The 12,030-nt window shown below is 52.4% G+C and overlaps 1 protein-coding gene across 16 annotated transcripts in view; it reads right to left on the reverse strand.

Moving 5' to 3' along the window:
* Window positions 1-7,271: 7,271 nt before the first annotated feature.
* The window catches only part of MYT1L (myelin transcription factor 1 like), a 419,036-nt gene continuing 414,277 nt past the window's right edge, over window positions 7,272-12,030 (reverse strand). For 10 of the 16 annotated variants that reach the window (XM_027623405.2, XM_027623404.2, XM_027623410.2 and 7 more), the window contains 3 exons: window positions 11,528-11,605; window positions 10,452-10,595; window positions 7,272-10,121 (listed from right to left, as the gene is read on the reverse strand). In XM_027623405.2, coding sequence (XP_027479206.1) covers window positions 9,981-10,121; window positions 10,452-10,595; window positions 11,528-11,605 — 363 coding nt within the window. In that variant the 3' untranslated portion in view covers window positions 7,272-9,980. The remainder of the gene's footprint in view (window positions 10,122-10,451; window positions 10,596-11,527; window positions 11,606-12,030) is intronic. The other 6 variants (XM_027623418.2, XM_027623419.2, XM_027623417.2 and 3 more) reach the window with 1 other exon arrangement.

A 12,030-nucleotide genomic window follows, 5' to 3' on the forward strand; every position in this document is an offset into this window, starting at 1 on the left:
GTGCTCTGTAGGAACCCTTATTTAGGGGCGCACGGTTACGCAAGGCTTCCCAGGTCTTGTGTTGGCCTTCGGCTCGGAGACCAGGGTTGGATCACGTGCTTGTGCTCCAAACGAGGCGGCTCTGGCCCGGGGGGAACGCACAGTACCCCTCCCTGCCCAGTCACCCGAGGAAGGTTCCAGAAGGAACGACAAGTGTGGGAAGCACCATGAGCTGTGCATGGGGAGCACCTGAGGGAAGGCAGCCATGGAGAGGGCCCCAGAGGGCCTGAAAGCGGAAGCGAGGCCAGTGTGTGCGGGGAGGTCTGAGCTAGGTCTGAGTGTGACTGGCCTGAGAGCATCTCGCTGGGCTCTCAGGGCAGCCAGAGGGTCCTTGCTCCCGGCCACAGTCGGCGGCAGAGGAGCAGGACTAGGGAGTCTCCGTAAGTAGTGGTCTCCTAGGTTCACCTTCGGAGTGGCCAATCACCCTGACGACTTCAGGGTTCCAGGACGTAGCCTGTCCCCAGTATAGGGGAGAAGAAAATGACCCTCCCTCTGCCCTTCCATGTTCTAGGCTGGGCCTCCTGTACCAGGAGAAAAATGAGGGACAGAAGTCACATGTATACCTTACCTGCACACAGGGGACACCCTGGGAAGTCTCCACGGAGAAGAAGCTCCCGCGATTTACAATCATCCTTCCCTTCCAGCTCAGAGAGGGAGGCCCCCTGACAAATCAGCATCAAGTCCCCCACAAAAGGGAACTGTAGCCTCTGTCTTTACAGCTTCTCCTCTGCCTGCCTCTCTCAAAATATTCAGAGCAAAAGAATCTCTTGTGCTAAAGAGGCCTCTTTGGGAGGGCACATTCGGGTCTCCTGCACCACCCAGAATGAAGGCACGGAATAAAGCGCACCCCAGGACGAGTTCATGAAAGAGCTGGGGTCCTGGCCGCCGGTCTCTTAAACTGGGATTTTCTGTTGTGCCAAACCAAGTTGTAAATGAACCCAGGCCTGTGGTCTCAGTGCTCCGTGTTTGTCCTCAAAGGCTATGCTGCTTGTCACCATGGCCACGGCAAGCGAGGAATTCAGCACACTCTCCCATTGGTCCCGTGAAAAGGAAAACCACAGGCCCCCAAAGGGTGTTACTTAAGCCCAGTCACCAAACTGGGCTTTCATACCTGACTTGACTTCCGTTCTAACCTCCCCGGAAAGTGTGAGTCTTAACTGGTAGGTCATCCACTTTCTGATCAGCACCAAGGAAGCCTTTGTCCCCCTGGGCCTTCTCCAGCCCCCAGCGGAAGATGAAGCCCCCTGCCCTTCCCCCAAAGGGAAGGTGACCTTGCCTGAAACAATCCTTTCTTTTCTTTTGCTGATAACTTCCTTGCCTGCCCTCCTTCCCGTAAAAAGCTTCCATTTTGTACAAGTCCTCTGAGGTCCCCTCTATTTGCTAGACGGGATGCTGCCCGACTCATGAATCCCTTCGTAAAGCAAATTATCTTCAAATTTACTAGGTTGAATTATGTTTTTCGACAATCCGTACCACTCTGAACTCTTCTAGGCACACCCTGACTTACAGATGCCAAGCCTGCAAGCTCATTCTATGAGCAGCCAGGTCTTGGGAAAAGCTTACCAGGGCCCAGGAACCTAGTTTTGAACCAGGAAGATGAGGCGCAGGAAGGACAAGGTGTGGAGGGACACCTGTCTGGCAGAGGACCAGAGACTGGAGGTGACGCAGCCTCAGGTGGGGCTAAGAAAGGCGACCATTTCCTTTTTCAGAGAGAGACAGATCAAGATTCAGATCACTTGAGGAGGGCGTTGTAGATCTAGAAAGTGAGCAGGGTGTCCCTTCATTCTGCAGGAATATAAAAATGAGACTACACTTTGCATCTGAGAAGCCCAAAGCATTTCAGAGTATTTGGGAATTAACAGTGAGTTGGATTATTCTTGGGAAATGTTTTTGTCAGCATAGGGAATGATACCACGTGACTCACAAGCAATGAACAGCTCCAGGGCTGCAGGTGGGAGTGGGGAGGGGAGCTGGGTCCCGCACAGGTGCTGGAGCGAGGTGGAACCACGGGCTGCAGGCTGAGCTGCTCAGGGGAAGAAGGAAGGCCAACCGTGAAAGCTGGCTCCAGAAGGTGTAGCTCTAAGGTAACATCTGTGAAAATCAGACCCTTGTTTTCTAGATCCTTCTGTTGCTGATCTAGCACCTTCTTCAGTGCCTTTAGTGCTCCCTCAATTGGGAACATACTTCTATTTAATGGAAGAAAATTTTCAACTAGCCTGTTACTCATCCCAAATCTCTTCTCATGCCCCAACTCAAACCAAAAATCAGTTACGAAATTGTGTATCGGAGCGCTTCTGCACACAGGGAACTGGTGTGTTGTCCACAGACAAATAAAAAGGGCGCATTCCTTACGATGGCACAGAGCCTGTGCACATTTTAAGACTAGTCTTCCTGGAACTCTGAGTACTTTCCTTACGGATGTTCTGTGTGCGGAATCCCTGTCGACTCTCAAAAGCTCCAGCCAAGGGCCCCTGTGCAGAGAAGAAAGCCCACTGTGTTTACTTTGGCGTGTGTCTGTGGTCGTCGGTGCGGGCCACGGCAGCCACAGACTGGGGCTTGAAGAACACGGATGCATTTTCTCACAGGTCCGTGGTCAGCACTCTGGAGGATGCAGTCTGCAGAGACCTGAGTCTTGGTCTGCAGATGGCCACCTGTCCCCTCCTCCGGAGGGAACCCATACACGGCATTAACCCCGTCGCGGGGGCTCCATGCCCGTGACCTATGACCCCCCAAAGGCCCCATCTCCTGACACTACCACACCGGGGGTAAGGTTTTCAACATAAGAATTTCGGGGGACATAGCATTTATTCCGTAGTAATTTCTAACGGACAGTGTAACCCACTGATATCAACACGTGGGGAAGGTGGCAGGTGTCCCAGCCCTCGGTGTCTCTCTCGCCGTGGGATGCGGTGGTGGCATCGTACAGATCCTTTTGCCCAAGTGTCGTATTCTCAGGGACATGTTTCCAAACCACCCTAACACAACTTAATGGATTTGGAGAATGTTACATGGAAAAATAAGATGGGAAAGCTGGAAGACCCTGTATTTTCAACGGCCAGCGGACGGAAACAGATAAAGCCCCATGAGACACGGAGGGCGTCTGCGGCATTCCACACGACTGTCACTAGGAGCTTTGCTCCAAGATGTCCTTCCCAGGGTGTGGCATTCTAGCCAAGGATTGAACTCCCACTGACCTGTCCCAGCCCGGGCTCCACGACCCCCGCCCCTCCCCCGAGATGGGTGTTCCTCCCATGCAGGACAGAAAATACACACCTGCTCTCCTTTGACCTTTGTTGACCCTTCTGTAATCTTCCCTCCTATTCCCGTGTTTTCAATGATCCCTAAAACGGTGGACATATATTTACCAGAAATGGATGTTTCCAGAAAAGTAAACTTGCATGCATCAGAATTGAATGAAGGGTTGAAGAGAGGTCTGCTCTATCAAAATTTGGAAGTGATAAATATGTCTTTAAATATGACCCAGGGGCACCTCAGTGGGTTAGGCGTCCGACTCCTGATCTCAGCACAGGTGTCGGTTTCCGGGTTTTTGTCAGCTGCTTGCGCTAACGAGCACTGGGGGTGGGGTGCTACTGCCACGGGTCACAGAGCCATCGTCCCTTATTTCTGGTCTGGGGGCCGAGGGCAAGAGCAGATGTGAGGTCGGTCTGCTGGGGCGGGGAGTGCTGGAGGGCGGATCGCCTTCCCCGGGAATCGCAGCTGACCTGGGCAGGACGTTCCGCCGCATCAGGTCACAGAAGAGGACTGCACCCAGGCCCTGAGAACCGTCGCTGCACCCACAGAATCACAGATGGCCGTGATGACCTAATACTGTTCCTCTCTCGGGCTCGAAGGCCAGTTCCTGTTGCACGAGCCATCTGCCGGCTCTCCCTTCCCTTTTCTGTTAATCTCTGTCCTTATCATGCTACACACCCAACACCCCCCCACACCCCCAAAACACCCCCCACACCCACCCACACACAGACCCACCCCACACACACCCACACACACCCACACACACACACACCTGTTTGGGCTTCAGAACGTGCTGCCACTAAACATGGCCCTTGGGCATCCTGAGTATTTAACGGTGGAGAAATCTGGGGACGGGGTTTCAGGAGGGCCTCTGACCTCCCCCTGCAACAGGTCGCAGCCCCTCAGGGAGAGGAGCCCATGCGTTGCTGCGGAGAGGCACACCCTCGTCTCCCCGCGGAGAGCCCCCGGGGCAGTCCTGGCCAGCAGCCCTGGCTGGACGTGCCCCCCAGGGCACATTTCCCGAGGCCCTGCTGGTCAGCAAATGCGGGGCAAGGACACTCAGCCCTCACCACTTCCCTGGTCTTCATTTCCTTAGTGAGGCTCCCGGGTCTTGTGAGACTTACACTACATAAGCGTGGATGCTCTCCCCTTTTGAATCTGCCGAGGTGGCTGACCTGGCTGAGAACCCAGGAGGGCCGAGAGAGGCCCATGTCCCCTCCCCGGCAACGCCCCTCCCTGTTGATTGTCTTAGGTTGTCTTGCTCGAAATATGACGTTGAGGCAACGTAGAGGATATGATAGGACAGGAAGTGTAGAGCAGGGGACTCTGAAGGGCACACGGGGTCAGACAGCAGAGACGAATGTCCTGGGACAGGGTCCCAGGGTGCTCCCCGACCCCAGCCGGGGCCCGTCAGGTCCTCTTGGGGCCGCCTCAGAAGCCACATCCCAGGCCACGGCTCTGGATGCGGGACAGGTGTGCGGGGAGCAGGGACATGTCTGTTCTGTCATTTTGCGGAGTCTATTCTACCTGCATTTATTATGGGCTTCATGTTTACGTTTATGCTGTTTTTCTACTTTGTTTGGAGTCTGTATAGTGACCAATAACTTTTTGGGGGTGTTATGGTGATTGAAATATAAAGACGAAATATGGAAGTTTGATTTTTTTCCTTAACATGTATTTTAAATATTGCTGCTGAGACCGTGGCCCTCCCGTGCGTGCATCACTCTGCTGTGTGGACACTGACTGGAGGTGAGGAGGGTTAGGGAGGGACCCGGACTGCTCTGGAGTCTTCCTTGAGCAGGAACAGTCCGGATGCTGCGTGGCCGGAGCTGAGGGAAGCCCAGTATCTGCTGGGCTGTGGGCTGGGGGCTCCTGAGGCTCTGGCAGGGCCGGAGGGGAAGGAGTGGGTGGGCAATGGGCAGCCTCACCTTCCTGAGAATGGGGCGTCCAGGAGGTGACACAGCAGGTGTCTGGGCTCCGGATGGGGCTTCCTGGGGGGGTCCCCAGGGGCCTGGCCTGCAGCACCTGCCCCTCCAACCCGCCCTCCTGCCCTGCCCCTCTGCTGTGTGTTCTCCGTCCTCTCTGCTTTTAATACCCACGGGGCTGAGTGCACGATGCAGACCCCTGGGAGATCTCCAGAACCTTCTAGAAACCTCACTAGACTCCGGCTTTTTATTTATTTATTTAAAAATGTTTTGGTGTTCCTACGGTGACCATGTTCAGTAGGATAGTCGTAGACAAAGGAACCAGAGAACAAACGGTCCTCCCAGGACCCCTGTCTTTACACTGTGCAGCCTCTCTCCTATCCTGACCCAGAGCCCAGAGCACTGGCTTTCACTCCGGCTTCCCGGGTCCTCCCCTCCCCTCACTGGCTGAGGCTGGCTTCCGGCCCCAGCCCACAGGTGCTGCCTGCCAGGGCTGCCGTGGCAGACCCTCGTGGCCGACCCCCGGTGCGGGGGCTGGGCAAGGTGAGGCAAGCCGATCCGACCTCGCTGCTTCTGAGTTGTTTATACTTCTGCCTCCGTACTATTCACTTACAGCATCACAAACGTCTTATTCACGAGCCTCTTAACTAATGTTTACCCGATCTGGGGTACCCTCAAAAGTGCATTTGTCATAAATTGTTAAAGTGTTCCTCTAAAATAGAACTTTTGGGTTATTTTCATTTATTTCCGTGCATCTACAATTGTTTTTAGTATATGGTATTGTAAGAAAGACTTCTGGAATTACTGGGTCAAAATTTGAATTTTATAAGGTCTTTGACATGATGGCTAAACTGCTTTCCAGAATGTTTGTAACAACTCCAGCCATGTTGCCCCTCAGACGAAAACGGCTTTTCAGTAATCAGGTTGACAGGCTTAAGTCACTGACAGCCCCTCGTGGACCCACCACCTTCTGCGTTAACTCCATTGGGTCCTAAAAGCGGGGCCTTCGACAGAGCCCGCACCTGCCGCCCGCCACCTGCAGGGGCGCCCCTCCCTCTCCTCAGTCACTGTGACGAGGCTGGCCAAGCTGTTACCTCTATGATCTCCAACAGCCCCAGCCGGCTGGGTGCTCAGGTGGCCCTCAGTCTCGGGGAGGTAGAGGGCCCCTGCGGGGATACACTTTGGATTTAACAAAGATTACCGGGCCTCTTCCTCAAACGTTGTATTTTGGGGGATTGTGTCTATTATAAGAGGGTGTTTCTGGAATTTTAAAGGGTGACTTTTACTCAAATAGACGAAGGGAAAGTGGGTAATTCAATGATACACCATATTTGAAGGGTAATTTAAGTTTTATGGGTGGTCCTCGCCGATAGTTTGGAAGAAACAATGGATGATGAAGCACCCAGGGGCAATCATTGGTGAGTGACCACGTGGGCCCTTGGAAGTGAGCTGCAGGAAGGGACATGGCATCGCTCAGGGCACCTGAGCCCCCAGGATGTGGCCATCAGACTAAGCCAACCCAGGCAGGGTCTGCAAACCAACCGCCCTGGACACTTCATGCACGTTCCTGCCCCTGGGAGACCAAGGAAGGAAGGCCCAGGGGCTGCTCAGGAGTGAGGGACCAGGGGCGTGAGCGCCGAGAGCAGCCTGCGGTCCTCCAGGATCATCAGATAAGGGCAAACCTGTAAAGGACATGATGGGCTCAGCTGGAGCATCTGGATACACCTGCAAGTTAGGAGGACGTCTTATCACGTGTGGGAGTTGTACCGTGGTCGTGTCAGAGAACGTCCCCGTTCTGGGGAGACACCTGCCGTTAGATGTGACGTGTCCTCACACAAGCAAATGTGGCAGAGTGACTTTCCACACAAGCAAGGGGTAGGGAGCCTCCCAAAACCCCTGCGGTGGGTGTGAGAAATCACCGATGCCGCGCCTTCGAGGAGGGGCGCGCACCCGGACCAACACGGCGGCTAAAGCCACTGGCTTCGGGGCGAGACGCGCCTCGTGGCCCACACAGCGCTTCCAGACTCAAGTGAAGACGCAGACCCCGGGTAGAGATCCATCGTGCTACAAATGTGGCAACACCTTTTTTATTTAGAGTAAGATGTGTTAACATCCAGCATGACAAAATTTGTACAAATTTCACAATTTAAAAATGAAGTGTCACTGCAACCTGTGATTCCACACATTTATAGCAAAATTAAAGTGTCCACAAACCCATGCCGTGTAGTACAAAAATAAATGAAACTTCAGTTCCACAGAGAGCACAATAAATATTTATACAAAATTCTGTCTTAATAAATGATTACTTAAATTAACTTAGAAATGATAATGAACAATAAGTTATAATAAATAGACTCTGATGACTCACAATAATTCCATATGAAGGGTCAGCATTCTAATATGTGACACTTTGTGATCCCTATATAATAGTCACAGATAACTTTTGATTTGATATTATGTACCAACGTTAGATGAGCAGCAGATTTGTGCTTAAAACCCCTTTCCATTGTACATAGGTGATAACAAGAAGAATCCAAAACTGATACTACCTATCACTCTACTAAAAGCATTACTATATTGGCAAAAAAGCTGCAGACACGACGCGGCGGGGAAATGCATATGCCCATGTGAACAGCGGGCCCCTGCAGGGAGGGGGCCCCCCACGGGGTCCACGGCATCAGGTGACGAGAAGCACCTTGCTTCAGCTCTCGAAAGGCAATTCTGAGCATGGCAGCTACAATTAGTCGCACAACAGAAAGAGGGCGCGCTCCAGGGACGGCGCGGCGGAGCCCCGGGGAATTCCATCATCTGTCCCAGCTCGCTATTCAAGTCCTCGTGGAAAACTGTGAGCGTTTGTACAGTGAGCAGAGTATAAAGTGCCGCTGGGATGTACATATATTTATACATATATATACACCGAGGTTGAGTATTGTATCAGAATATTTGCTGTGAGATCCCTGTAATCTCCCGTAGCAACATCGTCGGGTCAGCCGTGAGGGCTCCCCTCATCCTTCCGGGGTCAGCCTCGCGAGGCCGCTGACCCCAGGAATTGCACACCTCCGTATGGATAATATAGGACAAGGTAAGTGCAAATAGTCGACTGGCACGTTGTGGGGACAATGACCCTGTAAGTCCTGTTCTGCTAAAAATATTTTTTTTTATTTTTACAAAACCCATCTTTTTTTTTCATAACAAAATTTTAAAGTACTTCTGTACTTCCTGCATAACATCAAGACATGGAAGGAAGAGATGCTGTCACATGTAACTCAAGTCAACACCAGAAAACACAACACGCCGTCCTAGGGACTACTCAGAAGGGACGGGGGAACGCGGCAATCAAAAGTGGTCTTATGCATACATATAGTGCAGTCATTGGAAGGAAACAATCAAATCTCCAAGTATAAGCAAGTCTAAGATGATCTAGTGTAAAGCAAAAAAGTGCTCAAGTATAGAGAATTACTCTTAAAATCTGATTGCATTCATTCTTAGAATAGGTTGTGACAAATCAAACAGCAAGGGTATGCAAATGCCCCGTGGTCACCTGGTCTCCAAGGGGAGTTGCAACAGGAAGGTCATTTGCGGAGCACTCTGCGGGGGACGGGGGAGACGGGCCGGGGGCGGCCAGCCCCCTCCCCCCGCCCCCACCTCCCAGCCCTCCTGCCCAGCAGAAAGCGCGTGCAGTAGCTCACGGACTAGCACACCATTTGCCTTATCCCCCGAACGTGGAGGAATAATCACAGCGACAATGATAGTAATCATTTTTGAAAGTGGAGAGAGGGGAAATAAATACTCTTAAATTAGCTCTGAACTTAAAGAGAGCACACAGGTTCTGTGAGACACACGCCATTCCAATGACAGAGGGTTCCGAGGGGCACAGCGCTCTCGGGGAGATAGGGGAAGGCTGCTCCAAAGTCTACAGACACTGCAAAAGGAAATCTTCACGCGGTCCACCTCTAACAAGCCCCTGTCTGAACTGAAGTTCCCAGAGTCACACCATGTAATGCTCAGGAGTTAACTTAAAAGTGCTGTTTAAGCTGCTTTGAATCTTCTGCCAAATTTCCATGGCTTGATGTTGTCTTACAATAAATTACTTATCTCATCTCTTACAGTTAATCCATATGCCATTTCCTTGGAATGCAAAAAACCTCATTTACTGCCCCCACCATACACCATCCTCCTAAAACAAACAAACAAAAAAATCACATAATATTTCCAAGCATTGTTCAAAAATAAAGCATTTTTTTGCAACCGATTCTTGCTATGAAACAATATGCACACAAAATGTATTTCTTAATTCCATAAAATCCTCCAACATGAGGCAAAATGATAATGTCTAAAAAGTGGCTGAGAGGCCACCACATGATCATTCAAAGCTGTGGGTTTTTTTTTTTTTTGTCCATTTCAGTCCAAAATACTAAAACATTTAATCACTAAAGCATTAAAAAGAATTTACACTCTATTTATTTTGATCAGCTTACCTCTTCAGAAATATATATACCCCCAAGTGTGCAGACGTTAGCAGCTATAAACATTACATGGCATTGTCACACTATGTCAGCTCATATGAAAACGTACAAAATGTGAATGTATTCAAAAACTATTCTGCAGGTAACTATCTTTAAAGCAAGACAGAAAATCATCATGAAGTCTTGTGAGCGTAACACTGTTTCCAACAGAAATAGGTATGTGACACTTTCTGGCGAGTCACAGCAGCAAGGAGTAAAAGGCCCCCTTCCAACAAGGTCCCGCCACCTCAGCAGCCGCTCAGACCTGGATTCCTCTCACAGCGTGCTTTATATTTTCCAGGAGGGCTTTATTTTCTGGGCTCTGATAACGGTCTTGATTTGTATACATGTCCGTCAAAGTAGTCACGTATGCATCAAAATTTTGTTCATTGATTGGATCCTACAAGATATCAAATAGTAGTTCATACACAACTTTTACTTTCTTAATAGGATACTCACATCAGCAAAAAATAGCAGCATAGTGTGGCGTCACTATGGTGTAATAGTGTCACGCTATAGTGTCACGCTATTTACACGGCCCACTCAGCATACTTCGTCTGATGGGGCGCAGGGGGTCTGCCCCACCAGTGCTTCTAGCACTTCGCGTTACGGTTTTGGGGCGGTGACCGTGCAGAGAGCCAGGAACACAGCCAGAGAGACCGACCTCTACCCCACGCCGTGCACTGCGGGGGACCGCCCGGCGCCTCGTGTCACGCCCCTAGTCACTTACCATGTGTGGCAGCTGGATATTAGCTAGACTGTGAATTAAGGACTGGCTCAGGTTGGCCAGTTCATGGAGAAGAGACTCGTTCTGCTGCTCGATCACTTTGTTCTCCTCTTCGATGGTCTTCAGGCTGCTCTCCATCGTGGTGATCTGGAACGCACAAATTGGGGTGACATGTAACACAAGGCAAGCCGCCGTCTACCTGTGCCAGGAAAACAGCCCTTCTGCTTTAACAAAAAGGCTTCTGTGGCCACAGCTGGGCATTTTAAGGGTTCGGTTTTTACGCTTCAACCCATTACACTTGCAAGTTTGGCAATGGGACACTGGGGCTCAGCTTTCTGGGGAGGGGTTCATGGGCTGTGTCTGCTGTTACCCAATGTTTGCAAAGTTCTGCTGTCCTCACCCATGGCCTACCACAGGATGACATCTCCATCAACCACTCTGACCCTCCCTGCCGCCGAGGCCAACTCCTTCCAGCCCACATCTACTTCTGCCACAGAGAAGTCCTGAACTGTAATTTACTGGGGAGGCCAGTCACCGTCTTGTTCACAGGTGCCAGGCGCCCTGCGTTCATGTCCACGGCCGCCAGTCCCTGCTCTCCGGCGGCGGCTCCTCGGGTGGAACAGGCAGACACCCTCCTTATCTGCAGGTGGAGGGACAAGGGCCGCATTCCTGCCTTGCAGGCAGGCCTATGCGGCTTCCTGGTATTTGCCAGAGGGAATCTAACTGTCTTCAGTCTCCCTGCCCCCCACCCTCCAGCCAGGTGACCCGTGACTGACACAGCCAGGTGCACACACAGGCGGACGGAGGGGAGCTGCCCCGACCTGTCTGGGCTGCAGGGTGCACAGCCAGGACAAGGCAGGCCCGGCGCAGGGACCGAGGGCACCGTCAGGGCCCAGGAAACGGGGACGTGAGCCCAGTCCCTCACATGGAACCTGCCTTTCCCCTGAGTTACCATAAATGCCCCCCAAAGTCTGCCCCCACCCCGTTTCTCATGGACGGATCCCCCGCTCCTGTTAGCCAGCCTGGTGCTTTCTCAGGGAGCCAAGAGACGGGGGTCGAAGGGGTGTTGCTGGCCTCACCTGCGCTAGGTGAGTCAGGCCGACTCTGGGTTGTTTTCTGGAAAACAGAAAGGACAGTACATGCCCCGGGAGCATCTCCTGGAGAGACATGCACAGTGTTTGCGCTAAGAAGATCTTTGTTATTGCTGCACTTCTGATCTAGTCAGGGGTCCCCACTAAAGTGATGTACCCCAGAAACGTCCTGGATTGCTCCCCTGCTGTCTCCCTGCCCCAGCTATGCCCTCCTGCCCCCAGACTCTGCTTCCTGCCCCCAGGCCCTGTCTCCCTGCCCCCAGGACCTGCCTCCCTGCCCCAGGCCCTGCCTCCCTGCCCCCAGGCCCTGTCTCCCCACCCCCAGACTCTGCTTCCCTGCCCCCAGGCCCTGTCTCCCTGCCCCAGGCCCTGTTTCCCTGCCCCCCAGGCCCTGCCTCCCTGCCCCAGACTCTGCTTCCTGCCCCAGGCCCTACCTCCCTGCCCCAGGCCCTGCCTCCCTGCCCCAGCTGTGGGAGGGTGGGGTCACCCCT

Source organism: Zalophus californianus, chromosome 8, assembly GCF_009762305.2.
Source record: "Zalophus californianus isolate mZalCal1 chromosome 8, mZalCal1.pri.v2, whole genome shotgun sequence".
Classification (NCBI taxonomy): Eukaryota; Metazoa; Chordata; class Mammalia; order Carnivora; family Otariidae; genus Zalophus; species Zalophus californianus.